Here is a 25,980-nt window from a genome sequence, read left to right on the forward strand (position 1 = left end):
GTTAAAAACTTTAATTTACTGAATTTATTGAAAATTGGGCTTAAGAACAATATCAGACAAGCACAAGTTTTATGTATTCCATTATACTTAATAATCAAAACTGTATCTTTCAGTGAGAATATTAAACCATGTCTTTGTACTATTCTGGTTTCAAGGTCACATATTGTGGTCAATGTGAAACTACAAGACTCATTTTCAAATGTTGGCTGATTAAAAATTGTACTTAATACTGTAATTTTAGAATCCAATATTTTACTTTTAACTCCACTACATTTATTTGACAACTTTGAGTCACTAGTTATTTTTTAGATTTAGATTATTAGTGAATACAAATATAAATGAATTATTAAAGGTAAGTTTGAGAAACCGGCTAGAGATACACTTTTTGTTATATGATATGGAATGCTCTTAACATCCCGATAGCAATGAATATATATGAAGTGCTTTGACAAAAAATCCATAAAAAAATGTCATCTGTGGAAGCCGTAGTACTGTAAAAAGCACGACCAATCATTTTAGCCGGCCCGGCTAAAATAACTGGATGGATGGCCTACCTGCCTGTCAGCCTTCCATCTGTGCACAAATGTATCTCGTGCCCTCATTGGTCATGACTCATGTGCACGTTTGTGTGTGTTGGGCTCTATAAGGAAGTGGCAGATTTTCTCCGGTCGTGTATTTTCAAATTCTAGCGATCTCGAGCCGGTTTCTCAAACTTACCTACCCTACCTTTAAATACACTTTGGCATATATTTATAGGTTAAAGGAGACATGTCATGGCCATTTCCACTGATCATAATTCCATTGTTGAGGTCTACTAGAATAGATTTATATTGTGCAATTTTCCAAACTCACATTGGTTTCTCAAACAGCATCTCTGTAAACGACGTGTATTCACTGAATTTCACTCTCTGCCTTTAACGGCTCGTTGTAGCTCCAATAGAGAACCGCAGTGACGCGTCCTAAAACCCGGAAGTAAACTTCTTCCGGTTCCTTCGTCAAAAACCAATGCAATTTCTCCATAGGATTTTGGAAAATAGCTCGAAATAAGGTCTGTGGTTGACACACATTTAAGAGAGGGATCACGTTTTGTTCAGCCGGATAATCTCCACATGTCTCCCCTACTTTTATCATTTTTGAATCATAAATCTAGTCGCCAGAAGCAAAATGCTAACGTTATGCTATAAACGAACTACAAGCTAGTACAGCAGCATGGTCGCACGACTTCAACGTCACGCCAACTTCAGATCGTTTCAACTGACTTGCACTGAAACTGCATTTTGAACACTTTAAATATATTATTAACATTTTAAACTGTATACCCCGGTTATCTAGGCCCTTTTTTTGTTTGTTTAATGTATACCACGTTTATCTAGGCCCTTTTTGTTTTGTTTTATGTATACATGTCACACTGTGGGAAACGATATTTCTGGATGTATAACACATGTAGAATTATTGACAATAAAGCTGACTTTGACTTTCGCACACTTGCATATTTTAACAAAGCTTTTAATTGTAGCCACACTGAATTTAACTAGAAGTCATGGCTGTGTCAATTACCAGTCTGATATCGTTTTACAAAGATGACAAGAAGAGTGTAGATAGAGGAGAGAGCCACTACAAGTCAGGACACGTAAAACAGTGCAGCCTAGATGAAGGTGTGCATACCGGTGTTGTCAGGGCTAGCATGAGGGACAAGGTTTATAGTGTCGGTGAGTAGTGATAGCAAGAGTACCGTTAACCTAGAGTTAATTTATTCACATTAGTGACATTAATTCCCATCCACAAATCCATTTTATGTGTCACATGAAATCTTTATTACAAATATTACACACCAGAAAACACAGAAATATCCATGAAATAAACATACAGTAGGCTATAAACAATTAAAGGGATAATTGGGAAGGCATTTCAAATGTAAATATATTTTAAATAATAAAACAATCCCACCACCACAGGTATCTACAGGAGAAGAGGGAATTCTCTCCACAAAATGTTGTGAATGCCCACGTGGAGAATGGAAATGCAGTCATGCGGCTCATTAGCCATCTTTGCCATCCACACTTTCAGCTGCACTGACACCCCCTGTCAGTGGAAGAAGCCAAAGGCAGCTAAACATACGCATTCAGTGGAGGAGCTATTTCCTCCAACCAATAAGTCATTCAACCCGCTGACAAGAGAGCCCACCTCCGAAGATCGTGACTGGCTGAGGGACAGACTCTGGGGCAGGTTCTCAGGAATTTCTTGGCTTCTCTCCCCCGAGCCAGAAGAGGAACACTACAGCTTGGAAACACTTACTGTTCCTGAAATTATCAAATCTGTTGGGCATCAAGGACCTGAGGCAATTGTGGCAAGCATGGCATTGTCTGAGGAGCAACAGAGGGCAATTCAGGTGGCTACCACTGGTCAGCGAACCAACCCAAACTGGCATTTGTTCAGGAAAGGAAGGTTGACTGCCAGCAACGTTGGAGCTGTCCTGAGGTCAAAGCGTGTGACTGCTTCCCTTATTGCCAGGGTGCTAGGGCAACAACAGGCCCTTGATGGTGTTTTGTCTGTACAGTGGGGGACTATGAATGAATGTGAGGGCGTTAGGGCATTCACCACTGCAACCCAGATGCAGGTCCATGAGTCAGGTGTGTGGCTCTCCCAATCAGGATTGTTGGGGGCATCTCCAGATGGTCTGGTAGGGTCTTCCGCTGTGCTGGAGGTAAAGTGTCCCTACGGAGCCAGGGAAATGACAATTAGTGAAGCATTGCAAGTCAAGGGCTTCTGTGTCAGTAAGGAAGAGAAACATTCAGCCTGCGTGAGGAGCATCCTTACTGGCACCAAGTGCAAGGTCAGCTTCACCTCACTACAAGAAAGAAGAAGAAATTAAGAAATTGTGAATCGTTTTTAATTTACATTTGCTCGCCTTTGCAATGTTGTGGTTGTTAGAGTGTTAGGTTTCCTGTCAGCTCGTCTGTTGGGAAGATATAAAACATTAGTTTCATGGAAGTCACACCGTCACATATAAGAGCATTAAGACATACAGTACATAGGCTAAAACAAAACATCTAAAGATATAACCTTGCACTTTGTCTCGTGAACATTTTCACTATTTTGACATTGTTATAGTTCAAAATTGAACTAAAGAAATAAATGGTAGATTAATCCATATTGAAAATAGGTGTCAGCTGCTACACTAATTATAATAGTTATATTTCTTAATTAATTAAGATAAAATATTACTGTATTGATCCCAATTTGGGAAATGTTTGTGTTGCAGCAGCATAACAAGAAAAACAAAATATAAGTTATTATATATACAAAAGTATGTGAGGGATGGAATATTAAATTGAATATAAATGTAAAATGTACATGATTGTACGTCCAAGAGAAGCTATGGAGTAGAGTTCTCTGCCAGAGGTTATTTGTTATTAGTTCAATATGTCAAACTGATTTCCCTGACTACAATCTTTAGTTACATGGTGAAACGTTATGCTGCTTGTACTAATTAGACTTATCATATAAGCCACACAGGTTTTAATAGGATGTATTCATTATCTTTACTTATGTTGCGGTCTTTTCAGCAGCACCATCTCTTAAACGGCGATACAGTCACTACCCGTCATTTACATTTCACCATGGCATGGACAAAAATGTAACGTCAGCTTACCTCATGGCACGAATCCAGACTCTCCTTTGGAAAACATTGGCCGGGAAACGATAGAACGAGCACGTTTCATGCGAAGACCTGTGGCTGCAACCCGGAGCAAAGCAACAAACGTAGCTAACTGGTAGCGTTCAAAAATACAGATTCTAATGGTCAGATATAGATATACAGATACTAACGCTACTACAGATACTAAAGATAGGCAGGTACTTGCTTTCAAGCAGAACACAGGGGGAAACAAATTTAGCAGGAGTGTTTACATGTTCGGCGTAATGACGTACAACGGCCTCGACAATTTCTGTTGTCCTATTCAGCCACTCGGTAACAACCATCGTTTTTCAGACACGTAAACTCTTCAAAAATCACCAGTGGGGTCACTGCTGATGTATTTAATGTCGTAGAACAAAACGTGATTTATCTCTTAAATGTGTGTCACCCACAGACCTTATTTCCAGCTATTTTACAAAACCCTATGGAGAAAATGCATTGCTTTTTGACGAAGGAACCGGAAGTGCTAAAAATGCTAACTTACTTCCGGGTTTTAGGACGCGTCACTGCGGTTCTCTATAGCTCCAGCCCCCACCCTCCCTGTGAGCACAGTGTGCTCTGATTGGTCGGGACGTTCTGAATCGCGCTGAGCTCCGTGGAGGTGTTGTTTCCTTGTTTAGCGATACACAGCTAAACACAGCCAAACTCATCCTGAGCACACACAAAGTCACAGCCGAAGTAAAAACAATAAGTGTGGCTTGATATTGAGTAAGAAAAAGGTTGATAAACGCTGTGAGAATGGGTCTGCAGAGAGAATTTCTCCGCGATCCCAACTGTCTGTTATCAGCCTGCAGCCAGGGAGCAGAAATCATGTGTGTGTGTGTGTGTGTGTGTGTGTGTGTGTGTGTGTGTGTGTGTGTGTGTGTGTGTGTGTGTGTGTGTGTGTGTGTGTGTGTGTGTGAGGAAGTCCGTGGATTGGTCAATTTGGACCAATCAGTGGGGGTTTAACGTAATGGCTCCGCGGACGTAACGTAACGGCTCCACGGATTGGTCCATTTCGTTCCGGGTACGGGTTGACATTATGCCGTACCCGGAAGAATCAAATGGACAATGACGTATCTCCAACGAGGCGTTTTGGGGAGGTCTTTTCTGTGTTAGAGGGTACAGGGTACTCGCTACAGGGTGCACTTTGAGGGTTTATGACTCTGCATACCGTTTACATGCATAACAACCTTCATAACATACAAGTGGACGGGTAATAACCAGAAAAGCATGACATATCTCCTTTAAGGTTGTCACTACCCGATTCGTCCCCCTGCCCGATCGGTACTGCGCATGTGCGAGATGGTCCGCCATATTGGACAACTCCGGGCGGCAACCCAAGATGGACACTTGACATAGTGGCTTTTAGCAAAGCTCAAAAAGAAAACGAGAGAGAGATGAGTTATTGTTATTACAACGTGACTTCAATATTATTTAACAACTCTTTTTATTGGGTTCTTTTATTTGGGGTTAAGTACATTGTCAGAATAAGTGAGAAATTAATTTAACTTCTGTTAGACAGCTATCATACTGAATAAATATTTAGTATGGTATATAGCTGTCTAACAGAAGTTAAATTCGTCTCGCACATGCGCAGGGCAGGGGGACCGATCGGGTACACCTACGTTACTTCCGGGCAAAAATTACGGCCCCGCCCACTTTTGGGGGAAAACAACGCTGTCATTTGAATGGCGGTCAATACAAATTCTGAAGTTTTTGCCAATCCGATCACATTTTTTTGAAAACCGTGGATTTTTGGATCTTCAAAGAGCTCGATTACGATGGCCAGTCAGGCAAACAATTGCATTCGATCATTGGAAATCGACAATCAGTCTCGATATATGGTTAAATTAAAATCAGTAGGCGAGCCTGTAATTTCTCCAGCTGTTACTCTCATAAGCGAGGCGGAACATAATAGTTTTTAACATGCCAAAAAGCTGCTGTGTCGTTTATTGCACCTCAAACATAAAAACATATCCAGAGTTACGTGTTTCTGTACTTCCTCTAAGAAGAAAGGACAGTAACAGAAGAGCTCTGTGGCTTCAGGCTCGATTGCCATTCAAATGACAGCGTTGTTTCCCCCAAAAGTGGGCGGGGCCGTAAAGTCACGTAGATGTTACTCTCATCTATGAAAATCGATCGTCTACTGCTATATTTAACCATATATCGAGCCCGATCGTCGATTTATAATGGCTTAATGCAATTGTTTGCCTGTCTGGCCATTGGAATCGGGCTCGTTGAAGATCCAAAAGTCTCCGGTTTTCTTACATTTCTGATCGGATTGGCAAAAACTTCAGAATTTGTATTGACCGCCGTTCAACTGACAGCGTTGTTTTCCCCCAAAAGTGGGCGGAGCCGTTATTTTTGCCCGGAAGTGTTACTCTTTGTTACTCTCATCTATTGCAACAAGATATTCGTAGGTGCTATTTATTACTATTACTATTTATTGTCTTCTTCAGAGCCTTCTTCACTGACACCAACACAACAACAAATACTAATGGCACACTCAAAGGACTTCTGGTGGCTCATAATTCCATAATTATTTTACTGGCAAGCCTTTCAAATAAAAAAATAGAGGCAACTGGAAACAATTAATGAATGAAAACATTATTTCTCTTCCCAATATTTTTTTCCCCCAGAAGTTACAAGGTGAGACAATACCAACATATTAAGGCCAACACATAATAAAACCCACAAAACAAAAACAGACTAAGAAGAGACAAACAAACAAACAAACAAACAAACAAACAAACAGCAATCTATGTCTATTACTCGCATTGCAGAGGAATTGTAACCTGAGGTGTTTTCCAGATCTTAACAGCTCAGTTTTTTTTCTGTTATGTTCTCTGGTTGTCATGGTGTTCTGATCAGTGTTCTGTTTCTCCTGCAGCTCCTGTCCCCTCACCTGCGCTACACCCTGGAGATCAACTGCAGGGGGCGCACTCAGCTCCTCTCGTCCAACGGCATCTTCAAAAGGGTGTGTCACTGAAAAATAATATGTAACTGGAAGGTTTAACTTCCCCACCGCATAGTTTGATCCATTTTAAAACACTTGTATTGGTTTTTAAAGCTCTTATTGGTCTTGGGCCTAGGACCCCTCAGGTCTTCTGTTACCGGCAGTTTAATCATACCCAAAGTGAAAACAAAGACCCCCGGTGAGGCGTCTTTTTCTTATTACGGCCCACCACTGTAGACCAGCCTCCCAGAAGACCTGAGGGCAAGGATTTATTCAGATTGTATCTGATTTTATTCAGATTTTATTCATTTTTATGTATTTTATTTGAATTTATTTATTGATTTTATTCCTTTTTTATTCAGTCCCTTAGTTGTTTTTAATCACAAAGCTGGTGAATCACTTTTGTGTATGAAAAGTGCTACATAATTACATTTTGATTTGAAAATTATATAATGTGTGCATGTGTGTGCATCCGATAATGATGGAGCTAACCATGGTGTGTGTGTGTGTGTGTGTGTGTGTGTGTGTGTGTGTGTGTGTGTGTGTGTGTGTGTGTGTGTGTGTGTAGGTTGTGTCCACCGGGGGGGACGGCCTTATGATCCTGGCCCAGAGGGAGTACAAGGTGCTGACGTACCGCTCCCTGCAGCCCCCCAACGACTTCGCTGACAGGGGTGTGTTCCAGCTCCCCAAATACTTCTACAGAGACAACAGTCTGATGCTGTGGGAGGCCATACACAGGTACACAACACACACTCTGTGTATTCACACACATGCTGCTGGCTCTGCTTTATTCTGCAAACAAGAAGACCCAGGGATCTCAGAAACAACAGACCAGTTAGAATGTCCTTGTGTTCACTTTGTATCCACCAAAGGGATATTAAGCCCTAACATGTGATTCGACCATTGCAGATATGGTAGCAACCGATATTTAGCAGATCTTACTTCCACACTTTCATTTTTAACAGAGATCCATTTTATTCCATAATAATATTGTAGGACATGAATGATCATGCTTGTACACATTTAAGAGCTTTATAATGCCATATCACAATAATGTAGGGTGTTTTTTATATTGAGGTACCTGAGTGGTTATAATGATACAGACTTGTACAGAGCCCCCTGAAGTTCAACAATATAAATATGTATTTTGTGTGTTTGTGCACAGGTTATGCACATGTTCAGGTTCATATTTGTATGTAGTGTCTCTACTGGGACATGTCTCCATGCTTTAATGTTCAGAAAGCTCTTTATCTTTCTCATACTGCCTGTGCTGCAGCATCTCTTTTCGCCCTCTGTCTGAAACTTGAAACTGGGATAGTAAAATAATGAAGGAACTGTTAACCTATTAATAAATCATTTGTTTTCTGCGCCTCTTTCTCCAGTTTTGTCTCGGGCATTGTGGGTCTTTATTACCAGTCAGACGAGGACGTGACGGAGGACCAGGAGCTCCAGGCCTGGTTCAGAGACATCACTCAGGAGGGCTTCACAGAGCTGCCCAACTTTGGTCAGTTTAATGTATATCATTATTTTATTACAACCAGGGTTCGAGTTATAATCTGAGTTTTATGGGGGTCTTTAAAACTAACCGTGTGTGCGTGCATGCGAACGCGTCCGCACGCACGCACACACACACACAGCCCTCTACTTGCTACAAACTTAAATATGAAAATGTTCAACGACGCGCGCACACACACATCATCTCGGCTCGCGCAGCACGCTCACAGGCATAGATTGCGCAATAATGTATTTAACCTTGGAGGTGCATATTGTCATTCAAGAGAGAATACGATGCGTAGTTCTTTTGGAAAACATGTTTTTATTTTAGCCTATTTACCTCATTAACGTAAATAACACTCATTACGTTGACACATGCATTATTTGTGATTAAAATAATGGTTGTTGGTAATGTATTAGCGACCCCCACAGATGTATGATTTCAATGCTTTCATCGGAGCTCAGACCCCTCCTTATGGGAGCTCAGCTCCCATTGGCTCCCACATAACTCCAACCCTGATTCCAACGTAAAAGCACAAAAACCAGAATACATACAACACATATATAAACATGAGATAATTAGTCCTGATTATTTCCACCTTTTCAGGTCTGCCCAGCAGGCTGACCCTGGAGGAGCTGAGCACCCTGCTGTCAGTGGTCATCTTCATCGCCACAGCCCAGCACGCTGCCACCAACAACGGACAGGTGCTCACATCACATTCACTCAAGTACTGTACTTAAGTACTGTTTTAACATATTTGTTCTTGAGGATATTCATTTAATGCTACTTTAAACTTCTACTCCACTACATTTAGACGCAAATGTTGAACTTTTGCTCCCACTATATTTATTTAACACTCACAGATACAGTTACTTTGTACATATAAAACATATTGTAATGCAGTACTGTAATACTAATATACTCTGGATTTCAAGTATCTAAATTGCTCCACATTGACCAACTATCATACTAAAATGCTCCTACATGTATACAAACAGGATAATATATAACCATAATAATATAATACTGTGAAAAGATCCATTCTGCAACAAGTACTTTTACTTTTGATACTTAAAGTACACTTAGCTGATAATACTTCTGTATGTTATATTCTTCCGAAATGGGTCATTGTGCAGAATGAGAACTCTTTATTCTTTAAGTATATTTTGATGATAGGTATCTTTAAGTAACATGTTGAGATCAGGACTTTTAATTATAATGGAGTACTTTAAGATAATAGTATTTGTACTTTTACTAAGTACTTCTTCTCACACTGATTATTGCAAAAGTCAGTTTTGAGATGTAAATTGTTGGAGGAAATAGTTCTACTTCCCACTCAGGGCTCTGACTCCTCCTCTCTCTGATGTTTCTCCAGTTTGATTGGTGCGCCTGGGTCCCGAACACCCCCTGCACCATGAGACACCCCCCCCCAGCAGACAAAGATGCTGTCACCATGGAGATGATCATGGCCACCCTCCCTGATGTGAGCCAGTCCTGTGTGCAGATGGCCATCACATGGCATCTAGGGCGGGCCCAGCCAGACGCAGTGAGTATATCTGTCAGGTGATCATTAACGTGATGAGGACTCAGGGGCGGCGGGTGCTGTAGGCTAGGGAAGGCTAAGCCTTCCCAAATATTTGTGTCACTGCATCCTGGTAAAATAAAAATATAATGTATAATGTTTGTGTCTTTGACATTAGCGCTGCTATGCAGCCACCTGTGCCCTGTACTACGAAGCCAGTTCAAACCCTGGATATGTTTGAGTTATCTAAACTAACCCAACAAACGAGATGGTTTATATCAACTCGGTAAATCAAGCCAGGGCTTCTCTCACCAGCAGAGAGCGCGTTCACGTGAAAGGGGTGGGGTTAGCAACATTTGACCAATCACAAACAGGGACAAGTGTACTGACAGCGCAGCGTCATACTTCATTAATGAAAAGTAAACTTATAGTAGACAAATATGAACTTTAAGGTTCATATTTGTCTAATATTAGTCATCCATGACTTAAACATAATAATCCAGGATACAAGCCACCTGCAGGGTGAATACAGAACAACTGGTTACAAAATAAATAAACTACCGAGTGTTTGAAAGCGTAACAGTTTTATGATATCACTGCCCCATCTAAGACACGAGTGGATCTGACTTTAAATTACATTTGAGTTGAGTGTTTCGTCAATAATGTGTTGCTTAAAATAATACTTCTGCATACAGTCAGGGGCGCCGCCAGGGATTTTGGGCCCCATGAAAATATATCACATTGGGCCCCACCACCAGGCACAGGCCACTTTGTTTATAAATTACCTCGAGGGCCATACCAAATGGTCTAGCGGTCCGTATACGGCTCGGGGGCCGGAGGTTCCCCACCCCTGCTTTAATATAATAACATTAGTATTAATATCATAACCAAAATGTCAGTGATTAACATTTTGTTTACAGACTGATCACTCAATGCTTCAAACTGTCCATCATCCTAAATAGACTAAAAGCAGTTTTATATAGATCATTGGCTATGTGGGAAAATACTGTGTTTGAAATGTATAATTGAAATGAGATGTTAGCTTTTTGTTTATATATATATATATATATATATATATATATATATATATATATATTGTATTCCAGTCTCCCTTCAGATATGTTAAGTGGCATGTCATTCAACACAATGCTGCTCACCTCCTTCAGTTGGGAGAAAAGCTGGTTCAGGTTCAGCCTTATGGGGGGACAGGGCTGCTGAGCCTAAAGATGGATCTGTTGGACCTGGCACCAGGGGGAGGGACAACTGAATTAGTATGAATAGGCGCTAAAAATGTGCCTGCATTCTTTAAAGGTAGGTAGGTACGAATGGAGAAACCAGCTCGAGTGCGCTAGAATTTGAAAGTACAAAACAAAATCTGCCCCTTCCTTCAGAGTTCCTCACAGAGCCCCTCCTCCAACACACAAATGCACACATGACCAATGAGGGCAAGAGATAAGCTTGTGCACAGATGGAAGGCTGACAGGCAGGTAGGCCATCCAGTTATTTTAGCCGGGCCAGCTCAGATGATTGGTCGTGCTTTTTACAGCGCCACGGCTTCCACAGATGACATGTTTGTATGTATTTATTGTCAAAGCATTTAATATATTCATTGCTATCGGATGTTAAGAGCATTCCATGGAATATAACAAAAAGTGCTTCTGAAGTTACTTACCTACCATACCTTTAAATATCAGCTAAAAGAGCAGTGAAATTAAAGACCTCTGAATTTTCTGTAAAGATATTAACAGTACTTAATGTCAGCTTAGTAAACAAAAAAACATTAGCTAACAGACTAATTTCCACCACTCATGGACCACACCCACCTTTTCTTGTGAAAAACTGGGTGACATGCTGTCGCCCTTTAGTCCCTCTCTCTTGTCTTTCTCTCCTTTCTCTTCTTTGCTTAGAGCCTGACTTTGTTGTTGAAACATGGTACACCACACGTATAGGCTAAGTACTAGCATCCCTCCTCACATGCTTTCACTCTCTGCAAGTGCCGGTGCCGCACCGCGTTTGGAGGCAGGACCAAACCATTACATGTAAATAGAAGGGGGTGTACAGAGGCTTTGGGTAATTAATTTTTGGAAGAAAATAAGTTAAATGTATCGTAAGTTTAGTGAGTAATTTATCAATATAACGTTCTATTAATGTTAATTATTGATTAAAGGTTACTTACATTTTTTTTCTTAATGTTCTGAACATTTTGGGGCCCCTGTCAGTCATGGGCCCTTAGAATCGTCCTAACTTTTCACCCCCTTACGGCGCCCCTGCATACAGTATGTGACGCTGTGAGTGTTGCACGGCTCAGCTGACTCAGATAAGGAGATAATATAGGCTATGATATTATATGATCGATGATCTGTGTGACGCTGACCGTTGAGCGGCCCGACCAAGCAAGGAGAAAGAGGCAGAGAATTCAAATATAAGCCGGTGTGGGCATTTATTACTCACAAACATGACACAGCCTCAATCTGCTGTTCACATGAGCACAGCCACCAGGATCGCACACACACTACCTCCCCCTAACAGCCAGGGAAACAGAGCCTAAATACCCACACACACTAATCAGCAACTAGACACAGGTGAGGGGGGAGGAGACAACACAGGGCCCCAGGTGCACACAATCCAGCAACAGACATAATGGGAGGGGGAACACTTTTCAAACAGAAACATATAACTGAACAGAAGTACACACCCAACTAAACGCAGTCAGCACTTGTACAATTAATGCCACTTAACACTATGATGTCTACACCCCCCACATATTATTTGCACCCGGATTATTCTTAACCGCTGTCATTATACACCAGCATAAACACTTTCGGCGCTCTCGCTAACTCCCCTATCTTGTCAGGCGGAGCCGAGGGCCCGACCAGCACCTGCCAGACGACATTTCAATTAATACGGTTTAATCCTTTAATAAATACTCTCTCAATAATTAGTATAAATTATATAAAATGTGCAAATATGCCATGCCAAACGGTACTGTGCAATCGCGCTCATAAAGTGCAAAACTGTTCACCAAAGTGCTGAGTTACCAGGTCCGAAGCCGTCAGTTCACAGTGACGAAGTTACCTTCGTCACAATCTGATTGAATGTGATATGAATGATAAGTGCGACACGTCGGCGTCTTCTCTGCATACGGCAGTTTAAACTGTATTTCCTTTATCCTGTAATATGACTTGATAGATTTAAACTCCGCACACTGAGCTCTGATTGGTCAGCAGGCGGTGCTTTCACTGAGCTGATCTCTTTTCTATAGACGCCGGAGGCGGGCAGCGACAGGTAAAAAAAGTGATTTAGCCTTCCCAAACCTGAGCCTCACGCGCCGCCTATGTGAGGACTCCATTACTTCCTGTCGTGGCGTTTTAGTGCATTTCTCAAATAAAAAGCCACTGTCCTTTGGGTTCTGACTCGCCTCAATTTGTTTCCAAATGTAACCTTGCATCACATAATATTTATTTAGCAGGCAGGCAGCATGTACATATTTATACTTCCTTCATTTAAATGTAAAAAAAAGGAGTTCTCTGTGTAACCTAATATAACTAAAAAGATTGTGGTCAAATATATACTATATATATTATATTTTGAAATTTTATTTATCAAGCGTTTATCAGGTGCTCAAATAGGGTAAAAAAACAGGGGTAAGAAATAAGAAAGAAAGAAAATGTCAAATTAAAATCGAGCAATAAAACAACATTTAACACAATGACATTTGACACACATTGTACATTTTTTATTCTTTAACCTTTTAAATGTTGTATGCTATTTTATTTCTGAAATATTTTGGACTGTTCATTTCTTGTGTCTTAATTTCTCTTATGTACATTCCTTTGTGTTTCTATGCTGCTGCAACGCAAACATTTCCAAAATTGGGATCAATAACGTATCTATCTCTCTATCTCTCGATCTATCTATCTCTCTCTATCTCTCTCTATCTATCTATCTCTCTATCTCTCTATCTCTCTATCTATCTATCTCTCTATCTCTCTATCTCTCTATCTCTCTCTATCTATCTATCTATCTCTCTATCTCTCTATCTATCTCTCTATCTATCTATTTCTCTATCTCTCTATCTCTCTATCTCTCTATCTATCTATCTCTCTATCTATCTATCTATCTCTCTATCTATCTATCTATCTCTCTATCTCTATATCTATCTATCTATCTATCTATCTATCTATCTCTCTATCCCTCTATCTAATCTATCTATCTATCTCTCTATCTCTATCTCTCTATCTATCTATCTATCTATCTATCTCTCTATCTATATCTCTATCTCTCTATCTATCTCTCTATCTATCTCTATCTCTCTATCTATCTCTCTATCTCTCTATCTAATCGATCTCTATCTAATCTATCTCTCTATCTATCTCTATCTATCTATCTCTCTCTCTCTCTATCTCTTTATCTAATCTATATATCTCTATCTCTCTATCTATCTCTCTATCTAATCTATCTATCTCTATCTCTCTATCTCTCTATCTAATCTATCTATCTCTATCTCTCTATCTAATCTATCTATCTATCTATCTATCTATCTCTCTATCTATCTCTCTATCTCTTTATCTAATCTATCTATCTCTATCTATCTATCTCTCTATCTCTCTATCTATCTCTCTATCTAATCTATCCATCTCTCTATCCATCTATCTATCTCTCTATCTATCTAATCTCTCTATCTCTCTCTCTATCTATCTCTATCCATCTCTCTATCAATTCAATTCAATTCAAAAGCTTTATTAGCATGACCATATTTACATACAGTATTGCCAAAGCTATGTATAGTTGTAACATCGATACAAAAATACACACAAATAAACAAATAAACAGTTATAAACAAACTGCTAAGATTTTTTTTTTACAAGCAATACAGATTCATTTCATTCATATAATACATTAATACAAAATAGAATATGATATATATACTTAAGATATATAAGATGTGAGACCTGGTGTATCTGCTCTCTCCGGTTCCCTCAGACTGTGGCAGGCAGAGACAAACTGTGCTGCCACAATGCAGCTCTCTTTATATTCCCCGAGAAGTATTTTTAGTTTTTCATTTTCATTTTTCAATATTTGAGGATGCTTATGTTTGAGTTTTGGGAAGAATTGTTTCCGTACAGGTTCAAAAGTTGGGCAGTGAGGAAGTGCTCTCTATCTCTCTATCTATCTCTATCTCTCTATCTATCTCTATCTCTCTATCTATCTCTCTATCTATCTTTATCTCTCTATCTATCTCTATCTCTCTATCTCTCTATCTAATCTATCTATCTCTATCTCTCTATCTATCTCTCTATCTATCTCTATCTCTCTATCTATCTACACTGAACACAAATATAAATTCAACACTTTTGTTTTTGCTCCCATTTTTCACGAGATGAACTCAAAGATCTAAAACATTTTCTATATACACAAAATAACCATTTCTCTCAAATATTGTTCACAATTCTGAAAAAATCTGTGATAGTGAGCACTTCTCCTTTGCCGAGATAATCCATCCCACCTCACAGGTGTGGCATATCAAGATGCTGATTAGACAGCATGATTATTGCACAGGTGTGCCTTAGGCTGGCCACAATAAAAGGCCACTCTGAAATGTTCAGTTTTATCACACAGCACAATGCCACAGATGTCGCAAGTTTTGAGGGAGCGTGCAATTGGCATGCTGACAGCAGGAATGTCCACCAGAGCTGTTGCCCGTGAATTGAATGTTCATTTCTCTACCATAAGCCGTCTCCAAAGGCGTTTCAGAGCATTTGGCAATACATCCAACCGGCCTCACAACCGCAGACCACGTGTAACCACACCAGCCCAGGACCTCCACATCCAGCATGTTCACCTCCAAGATCGTCTGAGACCAGCCACTCGGACAGCTGCTGCAACAATCGGTTTGCATAACCAAAGACTTTCTGCACAAACTGTCAGAAACCGTCTCAGGGAAGCTCATCTGCATGCTCGTCGTCCTCATCGGGGTCTCCACCTGACTCCGGTTCGTCGTCGTAACCGACTTGAGTGGGCCAATGCTCACATTCGATGGCGTCTGGCACGTTGGAGAGGTGTTCTCTTCACGATGAATCCCGGTTTTCACTGTTCAGGGCAGATGGCAGACAGCGTGTGTGGCGTCGTGTGGGTGAGCGGTTTTCTGATGTCAATGTTGTGAATCGAGTGGCCCATGGTGGTGGTGGGGTTACGGTATGGGCAGGCGTATGTTATGGACGACGAACACAGGTGCATTTTATTGATGGCATTGTGAATGCACAGAGATACCGTGACGAGATCCTGAGGCCCATTGTTGTGCCATTCATCCACGACCATCACCTCATGTTGCAGCATGATAATGCACGGCCCCATGTTGCAAGGATCTGTACACAATTCCTGGAGGCTGAAAACATCCCAGTTCTTGCATGGCCAGCATACTCACTGGACATGTCACCCATTGAGCATGTTTGGGATGCTCTGGATCGGCGTATACGACAGCGTGTTCCAGTTCCTGCCAATATCCAGCAACTTGGCACAGCCATTGAAGAGGAGTGGACCAACATTCCACAGGCCACAGTCAACAACCTGATCAACTCTATGCGAAGGAGATGTGTTGCACTGCGTGAGGCAAATGGTGGTCACACCAGATACTGACTGGTTTTCGGACCCCCCCAATAAAGCAAAACTACACGTTTCAGAGGGGCCTTTTATTGTGGCCAGCCTGTGCAATAATCATGCTGTCTAATCAGCATCTTGATATGCCACACCTGTGAGGTGGGATGGATTATCTCGGCAAAGGAGAAGTGCTCACTATCACAGATTTTTTCAGATTTGTGAACAATATTTGAGAAAAATGCTTATTTTGTGTATATAGAAAATGTTTTAGATCTTTGAGTTCATCTCATGAAAAATGGGAGCAAAAACAAAAGTGTTGCATTTATATTTTTGTTCAGTGTATCTCTCTATCTATCTATCTATCTATCTATCTATCTATCTATCTCTCTATCTATCTATCCATATATCTATCTCTCTATCTATCTATCTATCTATCTATCTATCTATCCATCTATCTATACGTTCAATCTAAACCACTTAGCAAAAGTTCCAACAATAATCATCTTAAAGTAAACTGGCTCTAACACTTCCTCTGTAACTTCCTGTTTCCTCCTGCCTAGATTCCTTTGGGACAATACACTGAGGAGCATTTCATTGAGGGGCGGGCCCAGGAGGTGATTGACAGGTTCAGAGCAGAGCTGAAGGAAATCGAGGAGCAGATCCTGGGTCAGAATGAAGGACTGGAGCTCCAGTACCTGTTCCTGCTGCCCAGCCGTGTGGAGAACAGCATCACCATTTAGAGAACATCCAGATTCAGAGTCAGAGGCCGTTTCTCAATCTCGAGGATACTGGCTTCCAAGGATGCTACGTCATCGAGTGCCGCCGAAGGACTGTTCCAATCTCCAGCATACTTGGAATTCCACCGAGGCCGCGTCCTTGGTTTGTGGGAAATTTCGAGGCTGCACATGGGTAGACTTTGCGTCCTTAATATCCCCACAATGTTTTGCGCACAGACCAATTTCAAAAACCCTTGCGGAGAATGGCTGAACCGACACAGCACACATTTAAATGTAAGTGTAGTGGCGTAGAACATGTGTTGGTAAATATGTTACTTTGTTACATTTGTTTGTTATCACCAAAGATGTCTTCCGTGAAAGTAAAGCAAGTTCATAATTAGATAGACATTGTGAGGTATTTATTTTCGGTACAGTTTGTTTAAACCGTTAGAGAGAGTGGCACACTTGTTAGCCTGTTCCATTCTTCTTCGTTTTCCGAAGCCCGTGGCTTGGAAGCATACTTGCTTAGTTTCAGAAGGAAGTGACTTGGAAGTACGCGACTATCAAACCAGCATCCTCGCGATTGAGAAACACTCAGGGAGTCATTACATTCAATGTTGTAATCAAAAGAAAACACAAGTATGGAGAAATATGTTTATATGTGTTTGAATATTAAACTATTTATGATGTTAAGGAAACATTTTATGGAATATGCTGTGTGTTGTAAAGTGGTGGAAGAAGTACTGAGATCTTGTACTTCAGTCAAAGTAGCAATACTACATTTCATGCAATCATTCAAAAATCTTACTTACGTAAAAGTAAAAAAGTTTGCCATTAAAAATACATTTAAAGTGACAAAAGTAAAAGTACTCGTTATGCTTAATGGGCCATTTCAGGATTCACTTAGGAGTAATGCATTAATTCATCCATCACAATTGGAAAAGTTTGAGCTAATTTGAATGACTTTGTAAGTTGATCTGGATATTTTAGCCTTAAATGAAATGCTAATGTTAATTTGTACTTATTAGTTGATTTATAATTGGTTTTATCTCATACTCTGAATCTATAAAGTAAATAGTAACTAAAGCTGCCAAAGTATTCAGTAGCATACATTTAAAAGACTCAGGTAAAGTACAAGTACCTCAAATGTGTACAGTACTTGAGTAAATCTACTTTATTAAATTCCACCACTGGTGTTGGACAAAGTGTACAATGTGTTAAGTTGTAGCAGTAGACGTATTTTGTCACGAAACCAATATTTTTGAATAATGTGATCCAATGACATTCCTAGCACAGGTGTTTACTGGCCAAATATAAGGGGGAACGACAGAATAATGAAGACAAATGAATAGTGTATTGAAAAAGTACCAGAAAAAATACTATAATATGTAGGGAAAATTAAGGCGGATTTAGTATGTCTGTCGAGAATTAAAGAAAAAACAACATAGTATGTTTTTTTTTTTTATATTTTCGACATACTATACTGTGCTGTTTTTTAAAAATACTTTCAACCTTACTATACTATGTGTTTAAAAAAATAAATATTTTGGACATACTATATACTATGTCGTTATTTAAATATCTGCCACTTTTTTGGTATATTTGACTTACGTTATTACATTTTTTGGACATACTATGTTAGTTTTAAAAAAATTATAATTTCAACATATATGTATATCTATGCTGTTTTTAAAAATACTTTCGACAGGGGTGTCAAACTAAAATACACAGTGGGCCAAGATAAAAAAAATGGGTACTAGTCGAGGGCCGGACTGGTTCAATGTTTATTGCAAAACGTATTGAAATAACTGATTGTACATATTAAACCTGGAACTAACAAAGCTTAAATTATTGCCTATAAAAACAACATTAAACATTAAATAATCAGTTGCATTAATTTCTTATGGCTCTATCTGCAGCTTTAAGTAATTTCTTATGATTACATTTTTCCACAGGCCAACAACAGCTTAAAAAAAACTATTTCGCTAAAAAAACAAAATAACCTGCCCTGTTGTCTCAAGAAAAAAAGTGCAGAAGGAAACATCCATTGAACTCAGTGTGCTGCTCCGTGATGCTAGTTAAAGCAGATACTTGGCATCTCATCTTGGGTGCAAGGTCATCAATGTTTGGGCTCAGGCTCTGAGCGGAGGAAACCCTCAGGATGGAGTGAAGGTGTGCGTGCGATATACCGGCGGGCCAGATCTAATAGTAATTAGAAATGATCCTGCGGGCCGAAATTAAATCCACCAAGGGTCGGATTTGGCCCCCGGGCCTTGAGTTTGACACGTGTACTATACTATGTAGTTTTTTTAAATTTTCGACATACTTTGTCCTTTTTTCAAATAATTAACATGCTATACTATCCCGTTTTTTTCAAATACTTTCGACAATCTATATACTATGTTGTTGTTTTTTACATTTTCGACATACCATCTCATTAAAAATATATATATTTTCTCGACAATGTTCTATTTGTGTGTTGTGCAGTGTGTGCAAGTTGGAGTCTTGGTATGTCATTACATATATACCCATGCACTTTATTACAAAACTTAAATACTTCAATTACAGATGTTGATGATGTCTTAAAAAGTTGAACGTTCCAGTTTACCGTTTATTGAAATAAAGGACATATAAACATGTAAATAAAAAGCTTTCCAGAATTCATGTGAATAAAGCGAACACTATATACATGTAATGCGACCTTGGCCATAAATAGAGACAGGATAGGATTTTTTTGAGGAACTGTACGGTGATAAGTAAGCAGGAAGGAAATGTGATCAAACGTTCCACACACAGCTGGATTCTGGCAATTTGAAATACATGAACTTGTACAGTACAGTTTGAAAGAGCAAATCAGGACAATATCATTTACAACCCTTACATGTAGTTAACTCTGGAGAACAGCAGTGGGTATCATCATGGCACAAACAAATCATTTTAGCACAGAGGTAGAATCAATCTAATTTGAAATACAGAAAGGTGCACAACATTGCTCACAGCTCCCCCCCCCTGTAGATAATTGTCAGGAGTTTAGATCCTGAGACGAAGACATGATCATAGAACTTCTCGGCCAATCAGGAGGCACTAGTGCACCAGGTACTCCTAAAGAACAGAAAACAGTTATATCATTAAATATAAAACTGGTTAAGGACATATTTAATAAATAATCAGAGGTGCGAGAAGTACTCAAATGATTCCCTTAAGTAAAAGTAGCAATAATACAGTGTAAAAATATTCAGTTACAAGTAAAAGTGTTGCATTGAAAAGTAAAACTACTCGTTACGCAGAATGCACGATTTAAGCACCATATATTTAAAATATTGTATTATAATTATTGATGCATTAATGTGTTCATTACTTCAGTGCTGCACTTGGTAAAAGAGGGGTTTATATTAATGACTTGATATAGTACGGGGAAGATTTACCAGATGATAATGAATGATTTGATACTTTCATGCTCTATAGCTGATCAAACTGTCTTTTATAGCTTCAACATCATGGACCATCATCTTCAACTGACTTTCCTGGATTGTATTGTAAACCGGCAGTGTTTCGTTCTGGGTTCATGAGAATTGTAGTCCATAGCAGAGTTCCCGTTAGAATATTTTTTCGCCGGTCAACTTGTCCGTTAAAGTTTAAATCTTCCGGACAAAATTTGAAAAGTGCCGGTCAAAGGTCTTCTTTATTTATTGAGCTTTAAAACAAATTGATATGATTCGATATTAAAAAAACAAATTAGAGTAGATTAACTACATTATTCAAAAGTGTTCAGTAATTTACAATATGATAAACGGAGCGCTCTCCCTCTCCTGGCAGCGCGTCAGTCTCATGCAGCTCGCGGATCAGTAATGAGTGACCCGAGAGTCAAACTAAACATTTCTATAACTAGTTTAGTTAGTTTGAGAGGTCATTAAAATAGCTACGTGTGATATTCTAACCTGAAGTGTGTGTTTTGTTCCATCACCCGCTGCAGGTGATCATGCAGAGCTGCGTGTCGACTCGTCAGCAGCAGCTGATCTCTCTCTCCCGTCAGATTAGACTTTACTCTCGTTTATGTCCATATCGATCAGATCCAGCTAGTTCTAGCTAATGATATGACTACCTGCTTATTAAAAGACACCTAAACAATAAGCGTCGCTATGCAACCGGGTGAGTTAGCAAAGTATAGCGCAGTGCCCACCCGAGGCATTACCAACAGATCAACGCACAATCATCCCATACAGGAAATCTCTTTCTTTATTAAGTGTTAGACATTATAATTGATATTCTTGTCTGTCACATACTCTCTTGTCTGTCACATAAGTGGCGCAACTGATGTGGTATTGCGCTAAGGGGAAATTATTTTGACCGGACACTTTGACCGGAGATTTAGATTTGCCGGTCTTCAGCATATGTTACCGGTCATAGTCCGGTAATTACCGGCTAACAGGAACTCTGGTCCATAGTTCAGGGGGTTTTGACCAGGAGCAGAACTGAGACCTCTGAGACAAACACACCCAGTGACTCAATCCACAAAGGGGATATGATGTGTACAAGACATACAGAAAGAGACCTTGATAAAAACACAGATTCCTCATGTTTTAAAATTATTCTGAACATTTGGGAAGTTCACAACTCAATATAATATATCATTCAAAGTTTTGGTCATTCTCTTTTGTAAAGCGTATTCTAGAAAACTATTAAAAACCTAATATCTATCATTAGCTAAATCCTAACTAATACAAATAAACGAGATAAATTCGGGTTCAAAGAAAAATGGAAGGAGGAATTAGAAATGAATATCATAATAATAATAATAATAAAACGCACAAGACAACAAATTCACTTTTTTGGCATATTCTTGGAAGATAAAACTGCACAACTGGGGATAACGGGTGGAGAAAATGGATTGAATATTGCAAAAACTAAAACTAAAATGTAATGCTCTTTTTATTTTTAAATGATTCATATTATTATTTGGGCTAAAGCACAGAGCATGTTTTCCTTTCCCCAGTGCATGCTGGTTGTTTTTAGTTATGCTGAGCTGCTAAACATAAGGCTGCGCATGCTAATATGTATACAAGTAAGTGTGTATGTATGTATATAAATGTATATATATATTCAGGGTTGGGTTGTAACGGAATACATGTAACGGTGTTACGTAATCAGAATACAAAAATCAAGTAACTGTATTCAGCTCGCGTTACATTTGAAAAATGAGTAATCTGATTATAGTTACTTTCGTAAACCTGAAGTGAATACATTTTGGATTACTTATTGGAATTATTGGTGGAAAGATTTCCTCACAACATGTAATATTCATTACTAAAGGTACAGCCGAATCATCACAGCGCACAAAACCTATTACCGCCGCAGATGGGCCAAAAAAGCGTTTGAAAGAAAATCGCGGGTCCGCTCGCTCTGAAACAATAACAACGAAACATGGAGGAACAAAAGTCTGCGTTTAAATCGCATGTGTGTGTGTGTGTGGTTAAAACACATCAGCCTGCGGTCGCTCTTTAGTCTTACTAATGATTATTTCTGAAGGTAAACACAGTGAAGGCGGTGCGTGAAAGGCGGTGCGTGAAAGGCACTGCGAGCTCGTCTTCTCAGAGGCTGAGTTAACCCTCCCGCTGCCTCCTGGTGCTGCAGAGATGTCATGAAGTGAAGGAGGTGTTCCTTCTATAAAACAGCTGTGGGCAGCAGATACTGTGAGAGTCACGGACATGAATTCATAGATCAAGGCAGACTGGTGCACACACTCCTGTTTTGCCGATCCGGTGCTTAAACAAATATAGCTCTCCACCCCTGGCCGAAATGTCCTTAAAATGAAGTCCGAGTTCGACATTTTAATTCATGTCCTGCCAACACTGGCAGGACAGAAGGCGACACGCCCGTTCTAAGCCGTGTCCCTCACTCTTCTCACATCCCAAGCTGCATCCCCAAAAAGTGTATTATGTTGTTGCATCGTTTCAGATGTTGTGTTTCAGTGTGCTCTTGATAAACCATTAAAACAGTAAAAACATGTTCAGTTTCCTTTTGCTTTTTGTGTCTCCTGTTCACCAAAACATACCCATCTGTGATGGAAAAATAAAGTAATCTAAAAGTAATCTAAAAGTAATCTGATTACGTTACTTTTTAAAGACACGTAACTGTAACTGTATTCGGATTACTTTCAGAGCCATGTAATCAGTAATCAGTAACTGATTACAGTTACAAAGTAACCCTCCCAACCCTGTATGTAGATGACGGGGGTATATACATGTCGAATTTCTCAATGTCGAGTACGCTTGCTTGGTAGCACATGTCTTCAGAGTCACTTGCTTCAGAAGTGAGGCAAGAATACTTCCTGGCATTCGGAAAATGAAGAGTGAAGTGTGCAGGTGTGCGTCATATGAGAGGCCCGCCTTACATTTTCCACCACAGATTTGGGGAAATTGGTCTGTGCGCAAAGCATTGTGGGGATTTTAAGACCGCGGAGTCTACACATGTGCAGCCTCGAAATTTCTCGCTACGAAGTACGCCGGGCTCAGTAGAATTCCAAGTATCCTGGACATTGGAACAGTCCTTCGGCGGCACTCGATGACGTGGTATGCTTGAAATAGTGGCTCTGGAGCAGCTTTACTCGACATTGAGAAACAGCCACCGCGTGAAATCATCCCTGTGTTTTGTTCGACCCATGAGTCATTGCTTTGTAACCAGCTCTAAATAACTCTAAATATAACGTATATGTTACTGCTTAGATTCTTTTCCCTCTTTTTCTTATTCTTTATTCGTTTGATTTTTTTCTTTGTAACTTACCTATGCTATTTGGAAAAATATGAGTTTATATTCTGAAGTTCTGAACAAAGTGCATCCGTTAATGAAATAAACTAAGAAATAAAAAATGCGGGATGTGACATTAAATACCTTACATTTCTCAACATCAGTTAAAGCGAGTACATCAGAAGAAAGTACGTATTGTATTGTATACACAATCAGGGCTCCCTTCCCTTCGTCCTTTACTCTGGCCTAACCCTTTCAATAAATCAAATAAAAACTAATAAAGAATTGACCTTGCGCTTGTTGAGCTTCATCTGGCAGCAGGAGAAGAGTCCGAACAGCACGTAGATACCAGCAGCGATGAAGCAGTTGTAGCCCACCTTGTTGTACAGAGCGTAGATCCTGCGGGGTGGGTCCGTACTGAGGAGGACAACATCAGAACAACAACATTGTTAAATCATTAAAGGAATACTTCAGAATTGTAGGAGATGTTTGCTTCCTTTTGAACAGAATGAGTTGTTGTTATGTTCAAATTGTTGTTGTTATTATGTTCAAATAATATGTGTTTATCTTTTTACCTTATCTTGTAAAAAGATGGATTTAAAGACTCAAAGCAAGGAAACACAGTAAGTTAAACACACATACAGATATAAAAAGTTCACTAATGTAAATATTGTATGAAGTCATTAGTGATTAGGGATGTCATATGGAAATCTGAGGCAAAGTAGGATCTAGTGAGGGTTTCTGACAGCTACATTTTGTCTTCGGCATACTCTATTAATATTATTTAAAATGTCAATAACGGTCTGTGTACTCTGTGGGGGGGGGGGGGTAGTAAAGTCCTTACTCTTTGAGGTCGTCTTCTGTCACAGGAACATCTTCAAACAGCACGGCTGAGTGTGTGCTGAAGAAAATCCCCAGCATGACCTGAGAAAGAGGGGAGGGGGGGGTCAGACAGGGGTCGAAATGGCTTTTGTTTTGAATATATAAATACAAGTAAAAGTAAAGTTATATGACAAAAGTATGATTAAACTAAACTTAATGTTTAATTTCATCAAAAATAATATGACCAAACTTGTTTTAAAGTGCAACATTTAACAACAGAATACAGTCAGTTTATAACATCAACCTTAAACACAACATTAATTAAAAAAAGAAATATATATATCGGAAAATATTAATCACAGTATAGTATGTTGAAAAAGCACATTCATACTGTAGTATAGCATGTTGAAAATATAAGAAAAAAGTCAGAATATAGCAAGTTGAAAAAAGGTCATGGCGTGTGTAAATAAAATAAATAAAAATCATAGGTCAAAAATATCCAGATTTTTTTTTTTATAATAAAATATGTCGAACATTTTAGAAAATGTTTTGTGTGTCATAGTATTTTAAGTTTGAAAACATCAGACAAAAAGTTATAGTATATTAGTTCAAAGATTTCAGAAAAAGGTCAACTTACAGTGTGTTACAAAAATCAGAAAAAAGACATTTTTGGAAAATGTTATGCAACTGCACCTGTTCCTATTTAAACTCCATTATTGTTGACTCAACTTCTTGCTGCTTTCAGTGATTGATTGATTGAAGTATAGGCAGTGTTGAAAAGTAACTACGTACATTTGCTGAAGTACTGTACTTAAGTAAAATGTTTTAGGGACTTATTTCCATTTTAAGCTACTTTGTACTTCTAACCCACTACAGTTCAGAGGTAAATGGTGTAGGTGTACTATATGTTGATGCTAATACTTTTGGACTTTTACTTCAGTAACATTTTGAATGTAGGACTTTTACTTGTAACTGGGTATTCCTACACTCTGGTACTTCAACTCAGTTACAAGACATGTGTACTTCTCCCACCTATCTAAAACTACTTTAGAGAAGTGTTGACTCAACCCCCTGGTTATTTGGGAAGTTGTAATTTCTTGCTACTTTTCGTGATAATATGCCTTAGTTACCTCATGTAAGTGGAACTCAAACAGTAACGAGGAAACCTGTCTTTTGGGTACTGTTAGAAGAGGGACTGAATGACTGTAGTCTTTTGAACATGAAGGTAAGAAAATCGAGAATAAAGAAGTTAACAAAGAACACACTCACCAGCATTATAACCCCCCACGCGCTCAACACCATCCCGCACGCGGCTACTTTTGGTCCACAAATTAACCCACGCATGATTAAACTGATGTATTCCAAAAGAAAGCTGTCTTGCTGCTGGTCAAACTGGGTCAAACTCTGTGTTGGTCATGTGACTCTGACTGAAAACCGGAAGTTTCCAGG

General features: G+C 39.4%; 2 protein-coding genes across 2 annotated transcripts in view; one reads left to right on the plus strand and one right to left on the minus strand.

Moving 5' to 3' along the window:
• alox12 (arachidonate 12-lipoxygenase) overlaps positions 1 to 17,669 on the plus strand; it is a 53,309-nt gene extending 35,640 nt beyond the window's left edge. Inside the window, exons 10-15 of the mRNA XM_034105677.2 lie at positions 6,570 to 6,656; positions 7,204 to 7,373; positions 8,018 to 8,139; positions 8,737 to 8,834; positions 9,506 to 9,676; positions 16,810 to 17,669. Coding sequence (XP_033961568.1) covers positions 6,570 to 6,656; positions 7,204 to 7,373; positions 8,018 to 8,139; positions 8,737 to 8,834; positions 9,506 to 9,676; positions 16,810 to 16,989 — 828 coding nt within the window. The 3' untranslated portion in view covers positions 16,990 to 17,669. The remainder of the gene's footprint in view (positions 1 to 6,569; positions 6,657 to 7,203; positions 7,374 to 8,017; positions 8,140 to 8,736; positions 8,835 to 9,505; positions 9,677 to 16,809) is intronic.
• A 1,893-nt stretch (positions 17,670 to 19,562) lies between these two features.
• rnaseka (ribonuclease, RNase K a) lies at positions 19,563 to 25,966 on the minus strand. The gene is made up of 4 exons (XM_034106124.2): positions 25,801 to 25,966; positions 24,554 to 24,633; positions 24,000 to 24,126; positions 19,563 to 20,067 (listed from the first exon to the last, which is right to left on the minus strand). The coding sequence occupies exons 1-4, from the start codon at positions 25,873 to 25,875 to the stop codon at positions 20,050 to 20,052; spliced, it is 300 nt and encodes a 99-aa protein (XP_033962015.1). The 5' UTR covers positions 25,876 to 25,966; the 3' UTR covers positions 19,563 to 20,049.
• Between the last annotated feature and the right edge of the window lie 14 nt (positions 25,967 to 25,980).

The sequence above is a fragment of the Pseudochaenichthys georgianus genome, chromosome 18 (genome assembly GCF_902827115.2).
Source record: "Pseudochaenichthys georgianus chromosome 18, fPseGeo1.2, whole genome shotgun sequence".
Taxonomy (NCBI): domain Eukaryota; kingdom Metazoa; phylum Chordata; class Actinopteri; order Perciformes; family Channichthyidae; genus Pseudochaenichthys; species Pseudochaenichthys georgianus.

Excerpts from the sequence above, each read along its gene's own strand:
- rnaseka (XM_034106124.2), bottom strand. The coding sequence starts at position 25,875 with ATGCGTGGGTTAATTTGTGGACCAAAAGTAGCCGCGTGCGGGATGGTG. Across the intron at positions 24,634-25,800 it reads CGTGGGGGGTTATAATGCTG|GTCATGCTGGGGATTTTCTT; the intron begins GTGAGTGTGTTC and ends CCTCTTTCTCAG. Across the intron at positions 24,127-24,553 it reads ACAGAAGACGACCTCAAAGA|TACGGACCCACCCCGCAGGA; the intron begins GTAAGGACTTTA and ends TGTCCTCCTCAG.